Source organism: Epinephelus fuscoguttatus, linkage group LG18, assembly GCF_011397635.1.
Source record: "Epinephelus fuscoguttatus linkage group LG18, E.fuscoguttatus.final_Chr_v1".
NCBI lineage: Eukaryota > Metazoa > Chordata > Actinopteri > Perciformes > Serranidae > Epinephelus > Epinephelus fuscoguttatus.
The window spans coordinates 15,811,885-15,825,002 of NC_064769.1; the positions used below are offsets into that span (position 1 = coordinate 15,811,885).

The 13,118-nt window shown below is 41.1% G+C and overlaps 1 protein-coding gene across 1 annotated transcript; it reads right to left on the minus strand.

The window, feature by feature from the left end:
* Positions 1–263: 263 nt before the first annotated feature.
* Positions 264–12,731, minus strand: lhx3 (LIM homeobox 3). Its single transcript, XM_049604247.1, has 6 exons — positions 12,568–12,731; positions 6,990–7,161; positions 6,654–6,856; positions 4,312–4,463; positions 2,920–3,091; positions 264–1,389 (listed from the first exon to the last, which is right to left on the minus strand). The coding sequence occupies exons 1-6, from the start codon at positions 12,635–12,637 to the stop codon at positions 956–958; spliced, it is 1,203 nt and encodes a 400-aa protein (XP_049460204.1). The 5' UTR covers positions 12,638–12,731; the 3' UTR covers positions 264–955.
* Between the last annotated feature and the right edge of the window lie 387 nt (positions 12,732–13,118).

A 13,118-nucleotide genomic window follows, 5' to 3' on the forward strand; every position in this document is an offset into this window, starting at 1 on the left:
GGATGACTCTACCTGGCTCAGGTTTCTTGGCTCTGACGAGAAAGTTTCTAATTGTGCAAATGACTCTGAAATATAGTTCTTTAACACTGTCCACAGTTATTTTAAAGACCACTCATGACTCATTTTGTCTTGTAGGATGCACAATCTTGTAGTTCAACCAAAAAGGATAAAACTCCATTGTAGATTTAGGTGACAAATTTATTAAAGTCCTGCCATTTAATCAGGAATCATCATCATTGCCATCATTACCAGAGGGAATAAATAAGACATAAAACATTTTCCACATAAACAAACATATACATCAAACCCCAGGTGCTACAGCAAGTTCTTCCTCTGGGTTGTTTTCGGTAGAACAAAACGAACGAGATACATCTGAGAACACACAAATGCATAGAAGTAATTGGACCTCTAGGTACCATTAAGACAACATCTACATTTTTGCCTATATCCCTGTTAAAGAATGTACAAAGTCCTCATATCTGGGTTCTTATTCGTGTCCAGGAAGGGGTTTGTATAAAAATAAAGTCTCCACAATGATAAACCATTATATTTATATATATATAGACATTTGGCAACAACCAGACATTTAAAGACTCTGAATGTTCAACTGAATCCTGCACCTGAACACATCGTAAAAAAACACAGAGATGGGAAGTTGGTGAAAATCCAAATGAAAGCTGAATTTGTTTGACAGATTTCTTGCTTTACATAACTTTTACTAATGAGGAACAATTGTCAGGCCAAGTGCTTTTATTGAAGGACATTTTCTCTCCTTCCTTCCATCCAGATCCCAGATATTGAACAGACCTGTCAATCAGATATTGGTGAGATCCAATGACAACAGTCTAGTCCTTTACACAATCACTGTCCTGTGTGACTACTTTCCAATTCCTAAAATCCAACTGAAGACACAGAAAACTAAAAAAGAAGAGTCAACTTTCTTGTCACTGACTGATCAAAACTGCCCATGGTCCACTTCATCTAACCAGGAGGCAGGACTGGCGGGAAAGTCTGGGTATCCTCCACTGCTGCCGGTCGAGAGGTCCGAGCTGGGGCCGTTGGCAGCCCCCATGGAGACCCTCACGGTGGGGTTGATCCCAGGCCCGCTGCCCTGGGTCATGATAGAAAGGCCAGAGTCAGGGTAGACCAAGCTGGAGATGAGAGGCTGGTGTCTGGGTAGTGCCTGAAGCGACCCTGGCGACTGAGGAAGGCCGTAGGGGCTGTTGGAGCGGATATCGTGGAACTGGTCTTGAGAGGGGAGGACGCCGTGCTCCAGGGGGAAGGAGCTGTGGTTGTTGGCCCCTTGGCGGCCCCCCATGGCTGGAGAAGACTCGCTTAGGCTGCTGTAGATGCCGTTGGTGAGGCCGAGCTCTGACATGGGTGGTTCGTCTGTGCAACAAGGACAAGAAGACAAAGGTGATATTTGTTATTCTGATTGGAGTACATTACATTAATTTTTTGTATATTTCCTAAATCTCTTTCATTGTCCCATTAGCAACTGAGTTGGCATGCTTGCTTTGCTAGCATGGATAGCTTTTTCTCTTCTTCAGTAACTGTTTTCTTGAATGAAATAGTGTACTACAAACCCGGAACAGCAAAGTAGAGGGAAAATAGAGTTTGGGAACTCTTTCGACTGCATAGGGCTAACATGTCACCAAACTTCTGGAACCACATATTTCAGGCAGATGTACAGAAATGGCAGCAATTACGGCTGGGTATCAACCGAAATAACCCAGTACTAACTAGGTTAGCTTCAAAACCTCTCCAGTCCAACGATACTTGCATTCCATCCTTTTTTGTACCCATATCTTGAAAAAAATCCTATTTGTATGCTTTTGCTTGCAGCCAATCACCGCAAGCATTCTTCAATTTAATGTGACGTGCGATTGGCCCACTACCACAGCAGCTACAACCCATACAGTCTGTGTTGTGGCCAACCCGGTCTCACTAAAAAGCAATTGAAATCTGGTGCTTGGGTAGTGACTTGCGGCGTCAGACACTGACAAAAAAAACCCCATCCTTTAACGTTGGCATGATATGCGGCCAGTTGCCATTATAGTTTAACGGTGCTTGGCAGTGTCCGAGGGAAACGCGGTGGGGCAAGAATGAAAATTAAGGTGGCGAAAGTCAGAATAAGGTGGGCAGGAGGGGTGGTGGATGGGTCCAACAAACACCAACTTTCACGTGGGTGAGCAGTGTTGCGTCCCGTAAGATTCTAAAGCCAATCCCTGTTCTTTTTTCCTAAACCTAAGCCCCAGTCATATGCGTAAGTTGTTGGATGAAAAAAAAGTCAGTTTGCGGTGTTGTGCTGACGTAGTGCACTTATTTTAAGGGAGACTGTATGTGAATGATAAATTTCCTGAGAAAATTGAAGTGTATTTTGAAAGAAGTCAATGCATGTAACAGGCAGAACTTGACAGGGTGCCCCAGAACGTCAATAACCAACGCACCCAGGGTACCTTTCACGTCATATCTGGACATGGAACCAAATGTGAAGGTCAGAGTGAGAATGTGTTAGTGTGCCAATATCAAGTGTGATGTATTTGACAGAGCTTTTAATAATTTCCACACTTTCAAAATGTATTTGTGTAAAAATAATTTGGATAGGGAGGCAGTGTCATTTTATATAACTGAATGCCTACATAAACACGATGGGCATCTAATGAAGTGGGAAAAAAAGGTATCAAATGACAAACTCTATTGGAATTAGTATCACTTAAAGGGTACTGGGATCGGTACTAGTATCATAATTTTTTAAACAGTACACAGCCCAAGCAGTAATGACGGTTTCTGGGTCCTGGCCTTGTGTATGCTGGTCTTACAGGAGCACACTGGAAACTAACCTGTGCTTTTCCTATTACGACACGTTAGAATGGCTGCAATAAAAATACTCTATTCATTCTGTGTGGTTGACTCTACCTGTAAAGGACACCTCAGCGTCACTGTCCATGCCCTCCTCCTGGATGCTGTCCTTGTCAGATTTGGAGCTTCCCCGCGACCTCTTCATGTTGCGAAAGTACTGGCCCCATCTCTGCCGACCGGCGTCTTTCTTCAACCTTTTCTCTTTAGCTCGTCTGTTCTGAAACCAGACCTGGAGGATAAAAAGACGAGATGTATTATTTAGATTAGAATTTCTTTATCTTCCTTTTATATGAAATACATTTGACTGTTTCAGCACAACAAGAGGAAATTAGGCCTAAGTATAAAATAAGAATTAAAACAGTTATTTTAGTGGCTTCAATTGTTCTTCATTTTGTAAATTACCAACATATAGGCCTGTACCTTTGACAAAGTTGCAGCAAAATTAAACTAAATGCCTCAGATCACAACTGACAATTATTCACCAGTCTTAAAGGACCATAACTATACAAATAACCCACAATGTTTTTTAGTAATCATGCCTCTCATACACAAGTCAAAGTCCTCTATATCCAGAGTCCTCCTTTCTTTCCTTGAAGCACATACTATGCTTTAAAGCATTACAACAAAATTAATTTTCAAGGACTGTCTGGACGCGGCTTCGCACCTCTGTGAGTCCAAGCAGGAGACTGAAACAGTGACACTGAACGTAATCCTGGGAGCAGCGTCCCCCACACCTGATTTATCACGCATTTAATTAACTCCATGACAGCTACAAGTTGTCCTCACCCCGCGGAGCAGACAGGTTAGCGTGCCACTGCTTTAAATTATTCAACTTTAAGTCTTCTCCATCCACTTTTGATTTGATCTATAAATTTTAGCTTGCACTTCGGAAAACACAAACACTACATAGTCCATAAACTTCAGCTGCCTATAACCTCACAGCTTGAAATTTGACACAAAATACAAATGCCGCATTTCTTATTCATTTTTATCTTACGCACAAATTTAATTCATTTCACCATCACGGGCACAGAGAGCAGTTTTACATTCTCCTTAATGATATTCCACCCTGAGTGAACCCTCTTCACCCCTTCCCTTTCACTGAATAATGAGGAGCATTTTAGTGGCTTCCGTCTCTACTTTTGTCCTTGCAAATAAAACAATATATATGACCACCACCTAGCAACTGGCGCGAGGCTCCTCACCAGCAGACAATATGCGGGGGGCCCTCTTAGCATTGTTAACGAGCTTGCACTTAAACCATGCTGACTTTCATGTGGACTTCATTTTACTCCATCTAGCCAGAATCCCCAAACACACACACACACACACACACACACACACACTTATTCTTACAGTAGGCTCGTGCCAATTCAGCCAAAATTGTCCCTTCATAATGAAGTCAGGACACTAATGGAATAGCCTTTAATGGATAATAATATACTTTACCTGCACAACCCGCATATCCAGGCCCGTCTCTGATGATAGCTGCTCCCGGACGTGGCGGGCAGGTTTAGGAGAGTTATTGTAGGCGTTCTTCAGTGTTTCCAGCTGTTTAGCAGTGATGGTTGTTCGTGGCCTTTTCGCAGTCGAGTCTGCTTCTGAAAAATGGATGGACAGCACACAGTGTAAGACAGTGTTGGACAGTTATTCTGCCTTTAAGTGGTAGATTTTTTTTAAACATTACAGGCCTGAGGTTTTAAGACAAATGATTTAAAGGGGCAGTTCACCCAAAAACCAAAATTACACGTTTTCTCTTACCTGTAGTGCTATATAACCGTCTACATTGTTTTAGTGTGAGTTGCCGAGTGTTGGAGATATCAGCTATAGAGATGTCTGCCTTCTCTAGAATATAATGAAACTAGATGGGACTCCACCCTCCACATACACAAAATAAATACAACACCTTTTCTTTTCTTTGTCACTTTGAGCACCACAAGTCGAGTGTCATTCAGTTCCATTATACTGCAGAGAAGGCAGACATCTCTATGGCCGATATCTCCAACACTCAGCAACTCACACCAAAATAATTTAGACTGATAAATAGCACTACAGATAAGAGAAAAAAATATTTATTGTCAATTTGGGGGTGAACTGTCCCTTTAATTTTGCAATACTTGAATTAACATGCAATGAGACAAACTGGAGAATGAACAGTATTAGTCTAATGTTGTACACTTTTGCAATTAATTGCTGTCTCTAACACTATATTAGTTAAATGATAGTAAAATGTAGGTTGTTGATGATAAAATATTACAACGTCCCCGTGACAAATTCTTTATGTGCACATATTTCAGGTCAAAAACATGATAAACTTTGACAGAAACACATACTCACAGACAGCATAAAACAAGCCTGCATAATATACAACTTTCTAATGTACCATAAATGGATAAACTCTCCTCTGCCTATAAACCAAAAGCTGGCATCCTGTGCATAATTGCATCATGTCTGCACATCTGTTGGCCAGCACAGCAAAATAGGAAACCATCATCCAAATGGATGCTGCCCAAGTAATTGCGCCCTCTCATTAGTAAAATAAACGTGTGTGTTTTTAGTGAAAACTTGCGTTAACTCGTTGCGTAAATCAACACTTGGTGTCCGGGCAGTAAATTCAAACAAACAGATGGGGAGATAAAACTTGGCCATGCCCAATGTGCCCTATCAGGAGCAGAGCCTGCTGGGAAGTTAATGCAGCAGTGGTTGATAGAAGCTGGGTATCTAAAGAAAGTGTTTTGGAGGAAAAGTGTCTGGAAATGTTATTATATTACTATTATAATACATGATAAAGTATATTTAACTACTGTAATTCAAAGCAATACACATGCTTCAGCTGGGCAATCATAAAAGCCCACATGATTGTTAATTATTTCCTCAGTGAACAACAAATCACACAATGTTTTTATACTGTATGTATGTCCATGTTTCAGATAATAATATGTGTTTGATAATATAGCTTAATTTAACTTGTTTATTAGCAATTTAGTAAAAAAAAAAATCTGTGAACATTTTCAGATTCAGTATTTCCTGGTTAAAAAAAGGTTAAATAAAATAAAATAAAAATATTAAAACAGGTTATTTGACGGTAAATAGCCAAAAATATTATTATCAAAAAGCATTTTGTTCGGAATCATTTCCGATGATGTGACTTGCAATTGTAATAATTCAGTTGTTTTTTTTTGTGTCATACATGAGAAATGTGTCCTTATGTTCAGACTTCTGTAAACCACCGAATACACCCGAATAAAAGCAAGAAAATGCAATTTACTGCAAATGTGTAATTCCAGGAAAATACTAAATAATATAAGCCTTTGTCCTTCAACTCAATTTTTAATTTTCAATGTAAAAACATTTAGAGATTTAAGAGATCATAACTATTATAACAGGTGAACAGTTATTTCATGTACAACATAATAAAAGAGAATAGTAGGTTGTTTTACTCTATTTCTCTCTCTCACAGGCCTACACACACACACACACACACACACACACACACACACAATAATAAGAGTTATTGAAAGCTGATTCCCGCAGAGTGCAAGTGAAGCCTCCAGGCCTCCACTTTACGCAGTTTGCTATCGATTGGGTTGCGGGCAACGACGCAATTAGCGCAGGTGGGTCAGAGTTTATGGGTGACCTCATTGTCACGTCAAACGCGCAACTCAAAGCAGCTACTTAAAAACAAGTCTGCGGACAAACGCATCGTATAACACACAGAGTATACACGTCTGCCAATGACGCGATTCTCAGGCCAGTGATAGAAACACTGAGACAGCCATTTTGCGCCTCACCTCTCTGTTTGGCGGTCTCGTAGTCGGCCTTACACACCAGCCTGCTGTCCTCCATCAGGTAGTACTCGTCACCTGTGGCCAGCTGCCTCTTGCACACGATGCAGGCGAAGCAGTGCAGGTGGTAGACAAAGTCCTGCGCTCTCCTCACCACCTGTGTGGGCGGGATCCCCTGCTGACAGGCTGCGCACTTGGTCCCGAATCTCCTTTTAGGAAATTAGACGGTTTCCATCAATACATAGCAGCTTTACAAACATCATCATAGTCCAAATATAATCTTAAGTAACAGTTATAATATAGTTATAACGAAAAAGATTCGATTTTTTTTAAGCTACTCACTTGAAGAAATCCTCTTTGCAGTAGACGCTGTCGCCCCTGCTGAAGCACTTCTCCGACAGTTGCGCCTGGCAGTCGCTGCATTTCAGGCACTTGCTGTGCCAGTGGCGATCCAGCACTTTGAGGATAAAGCGGTCCACGATGTGTTGATTGCAGCCCGCACACACTGGGATTTCTGAAGGAGACAAGATGGAACCACCACATTTTTAGTCCTCTCACTATATATTATATATGCATCATACACGCAGATAACAACTGAACCTGCTTGCTGTGCGTAATACGTGCGCACGCACAATACTTAGAGTCATTATCTGTTAATATACGCACTTTTAATGATGCAAGACGTCATGATTTATAGCCTAAAGCAGCGTGAAAATACCTCCAAATAATGGTTCACTTAAAATGATAATAATAATAATAATAATAATAATAATAATTCTAAATAGTTGAATATTTGGTCGTTTTATTTTTAATGACCTGAAAAACAGTCTGGAAAATAATACACCATTTTCAAACGGAGGTCAAATTCAGTTGACTTATATTTCATAAATCTACCTTCTTCATCACCAAATCACCATCATCACTTTTTCTTCCACCTTTCCCGGTCTCAATTAATCACCCAAATGCATTGAAACAATTACTTAAACAGGATAAACATAATTGCATCGCACCCTATAAACACAAAAACAAACAAACAAAACAGAAATAAAGAACCAACATGGCCTGCTGATTAGATCGCCTGTTTTCCTTCATTATAAAAAAAAGCATGGTTAAATAAGAGGGGAGTATCCCTCCATGAGTCCGACCTGTATCAGTGTCTGATGGTTGTCCACATGGTGCACATAATGCCAGCTGACACTACCACATGTGTTTGTGCAGGGACTTTTAATATACCTGCAGATTTCTTCTATTAGGAAATCCATTTGCAGATATTTTAGTTTCATAGAGGAAATTGTACAAACTCAATCACCTGAAATATATGGGCTAGATATTAAATAAACAGATTGTTTTTATTTTACATTTCAGATGCAGTCCTTTTGCTTGGCGTTAAATAAAGGGTTTCGTGTGTTTGAAATCAGACTCCGACAGAGACATTCTCATATTTCTACTATATATTTCCACTCATGTATTCAAGCTTGTATATCTCACTGATAAAAACAGACAAACTATAAGACAAATTTCAAGTTTTAATTGATGAACTTGTGTAAAACCTTTTGTAGAATTATTAGAATAAAATACCCTATATATCACAGCATACAGACAACATAACTACTTCTTAAATATTCATGATTTAAACTGACATTCACACATTTATTCTGCCCACAGATTATACTGAAAAAAAAAATCCAAATAAATAAATCCATAAATCCAGTTGTGCAGACCGGAGTTTGCAGATTTTTTTTTTTTTTTTTTACAAGAAAATTAAGAAAAAATGTGTTAGGCAGTTCAAATCCCTAAGTGAGGTGAAAGCTTCAGCATCGTCTTGGGAATTAGAAGCTCGTTAATCCAACAGCGGTCGGCTGGTTATAATTTTGTCACGTGTAATCATCTTTAACAAGCGGCAGCAGCCACTTTTACGCAAGGTCAGTTTCACACCGACAGGCCTACAGGCTGTAACAGCACAAACCCCCATCTGAGGTATTTTAACAATCCTCCCCCAAAGCAACAACTACTGATTAAAACAACAGCTTTCCAGCTATTTTTTTTTAAGTAAAAATATATCAATCTAAAATACCAAGTCAGACGTTATCAGGCCTCTTTATGACTAATTTAAAGAGGCACAACCACTTCATATTCCATCCGTGCAAGGAATCGCATTCCCATTGTTCTGTTGTGGACAATTCATGAAACATTAATGAAGCATTTCTTCTGCCATCACCAGCGAAGCCGCTGCACAAGTGTGGTGGTGGGAGCCACGTCAAGAACAGGTGTATCCAGGTCATCATTAATTCAACGCGCTCTGTAAAACTAGAAAGCTGCGGCCTGTAGTCTCGCGGTACAAACCAAATAAGGCGTCCGAGCGATTTGCTCGCCTTGTGGGAAGTATTAAAAATATAGAAACGTAAAAATCCAAATTTAAAATCCCGTGCGTAAATTCGCAATGGCCTGTCTAACTTTGGAACAGCTGATCCGAAGCAACCCCCAATACACCTTTTATAACTGTTAGAAATGGGACTTTGCAAAAGGAAATGCAGTGTTAACGCATATAGTTTACAAAACAAAAATCATAGAACAACTTTTAAAAAATATAGATTACACCTTAACGTGGTTGGAACTGTGTTCTTCATCATGTACAACCTTTAAAACAAAGGTTAATGTCAGACTTATCAATGCGTAAAACCAACCTACAAATTAAAACAGTGCGTAAACCCAGTAAGGCCCAATTAACCCTCCAAAACAGCGCACTGAATATTAATATTACATATCAAAATTTGCACAACCATCCAGTTAAATCAGAGGTAAAAGGCCTGATGCGTAAAAGAAACAGAAGCAACGAAAATGGCACGTGTCCTCTGTCTCACCAGCTGTAAAACTGATCCGTTGGACAGGACAGTTTCGCAAAATTAAAACGACTCTAGCTGCATCATCCATCATCCACACAACAGCTATGATACACACTGATCAACACGGTGGAAACATTATCAACACACTGCATTTACAGCCACGCGTTAAAGCCCATTTAAAGACACTAAATCACATGTTAACGCGCTCATGTGCGCTATAAACAGCGCAAAACGAATGAATTGATTATATTTTGGCTTCCGGTTACCTTTCCGTAGCTCCTCACTGTGCGACAGCAGCGCCAGCAGCATCTCCGCGTTATTCGGTGCCTCTTTTGGAGAGTTGCGCTCACCATGTCCATCCATCGCTCATGATTTACGCATACATTAACGCAAATCTGTCCCGTTTGTGATCTGTCCTCACTCATACAGCGGCCAGGTGTAGCCAAATTTGCGTAGCAGGAGCCGAAATGAGAACAAGAGCGCGCGAGCGTGCGGTGGAGTTTGCTTTTCTGCTTCACTGTGTTGAAGCCTGTGCAGGATTACGCTGCGCCGTTTCCCGGGCGACAGGGAGATAGATTAACATCACCTACAGAGTACCTTACCCGGAAGAGGAATAAACAAGAGGCGAGAGGAAAAGCCAATAGGGTCTCAGTGCCGGGTGGTAACGTTACTCAGAGACGCGTTACAATGTGGCCTATTACTCTCTAGAAAAGTATTTATTCTCTCCACATGCTCTTTAAATTTGGCTTCCAAACTAAAATTTAATAACACAAAATCCACTTTTATCTTACTCTGAAATGACTCAGCCCTCTTTTAAAGTCCTTTCTCAGTTCTTTGAGTATCCCTAGTGAAGGATATCATGACTATCTTTTTGTTTTTGGATGACCTGCTCATACATAAAAGGCAAAGAATAAAAATGTGTTCATGCTACAGTGTTGTAAGTTGCATAGAAATTCCACTTTTGAAATAAAAGAATATGGAAAATAGTCTGCACCTAATTCTGATTACAGTTTTGATATTGCTTCACCGAGTTGATGCGTAATATTCTCCTCACTGTTTTGAGTGAGAAGCCCAAACAAGGCGCTTACACACAACATTATTACATAAAATGGTAATGATCCCTGCGTGGACACTGGGCTGATGCAATGAGGAATAGAGAACAACAAAACGAGCAAGATTTAAACCTTTAAAAAATTCCAAAAAAACTAGACACCACAATGTTGTTGATTTATTATGTAAATCGATCAGAGTGGTTTCTCGCGGGGATTCGCCAAGGCAATCCATTTTTAATTCAGATTCCGGTACTGCCATGCGTAAAGGGAAGATTGGGCCCTGGGGGAACACTACTTGTTAAGACCTTTGCCTTTTTATTTTTATTTTTTAATTTTTTAGCCTACCATACAAAAAATAAACAAAACAAACAAACAAAAAAATAGCAGTGGCCCAGCATTTTTTTTCTTTTTATTTTACGAACAGATTTGTTTGGAACACTTGGACGAAGATAAAACTGTCACTGTTTTGTTTGTCGCTATTATTTTACTTTATTTTTATTTACAACAACGCCTTTTCATTGAATTAAATGTATTTGCTTATGGAGCAATGTGTGCCATCTTTGATTTTGATCAGATGTTAAATAACCGATTTTACATTTCTTCCACACACACACGCAATCTCCATCTCGTGTGTGTTGAGTGCCTCAAAGACAAGTGTTTATTTAGGGGAGAGATTGGCTGTTCAATAACATGTTGATCGGGCCAACACCCCAATGAATTTTATTGACACTGATCTTTGGCACAAAAGAGCGCCTGGGGAAATCACGGGTAGTGCCACAGCCGCCCGGGGCCGCTGATGAATCCAAAATCAATGTCCTATTTGCCTGCATTTTAGAAGTATATGAAAGGCGTTTGGGAGAAAGGTGCGGGGTTCATGGGTGCCCCCTTTTACTTTTCAGCTTTGTAATAATTTTTATGTCGTATTGATCGCTCACTTTTGAGGGGAGGGGGGGAGGGCGCGACTGTAATGTGACAACAAAGCGATAAAATGACCATCAGGGTAAATGGTCAGTGGGATGGTTAAATAAGTTCATGGTTTTTGTTTGATTTTTTAAATGTATTTAATTTTATTTTTGCGTCAATTTGAATTTATCCGAATTTATTTTGGAGTTTTCTTTCCCATAATGTCACACACGACATTATAGCTACATAAAATGACAATCTTGATTTGTGTTGCCTCACGCGCAATGATTGCAGCCTTGCAATAACAAAAACATCTCATTCCAGAAACAGGCAAAACTGGCATCAGTCGGTCTTTACGTGCCTCCCAATATTCGTACAACTCACTAATAATTTAAATATTTTGGAGACGCTGTGCATCAGACCACAGCTCCTCCACTGGCTTTACCTCAGGTGTCCCACCTGTCGGGGCAGGAATGTGACACCTGTTGCGCATTTCGTGTCGGTGGTCTGCGGGATGGGAGCAGCTCCGCAGCCTGCTGCTGGCAGTCTGTCGAGGCTGCTGTCGCCACAGTGGGGTCCAGTGGTCTCTCTCTGTGTCTGTCTCCCCATATCCGCTCCCTGCACCCATGCACCCTGCACCCTGCGCTCCCGTTACAACCGCAGGCGGCGGTGTGAAATGACAGCACGCGCATAACATCTGTTGGTGTGATTCTGCAACAATGAAGGCTCATTACAGATTCATAACGTCTCCCACACGCAGCGCAAAAAGAAGCGACTCTAAAACAGTCTGTGGACATCAACACGGGCTGGTGCGTAATAGGAGGGTTGCTGCATGTCCTGTTTGGGCGCATCTAACCTCCACATGATCACACATTAAAAAAATATTTGAAAGGCAGTCTTGCTTTTCACATTAAAATAAAAAACTGGTCCATTTCACGCTTGTCAGAGTTCACTCAGACAAACAAGAGCTGCAAATTTGCTGTATTATCCTCCATTTTACGCGTAATTGTAACCCATTAACAGACCCCAGGACATCAGTTAAACCCAGTGCTGTCTGCATCCTTCCCCCAACCCCAAATCATTACGCATATGCATGGTAAAATAGTTAAAATGGGCTCTTACCTTGGCCCGAGCTGTACCGGGAGAAATTCCCAGTGCTCTGACAGCTTGACCCCGGGTGTTCAAGCAACATTTTGAAGACGTCCCGATGCTCCAAAGGTAAAAGGCAGCGCCAAAACGCTTCTGATTTCAAAAATAAAAAGCTACCAAGCTCACTGACGATTCAAACCCGCACTTCCCTGGAGATTTATCCTCTCGAGTGTGACTTGAGCTGTGTTCGATGGCAACTGGCCTTCTGCAAAATGTTGAAAAGGACGCCCGTCGACCTCTCTCCTTCCGTCAGCCGCCGAGGACGGAAACTTTGAATATTCATCAAGTTGCTCTTTGATTCCGCGTTGATAAGCTCGAGATGAGGTGGAAGACGAGGGGCGGGTGGCAGTGGAAAAGTGTCTGACCATTAGCGGCGTCAGCTGACCTGACTGTGAGCCCGGCGGTGCCTGCGACTTTACTCAAGTACCAAAGTAAGCGGCGGTCAGCGCTGCCTCTGTCCAGGGTGCTGAAAGGGGAGTTTCTCTAAACAGGCTGGAGGCGCGCGCGCACACACACACACACAC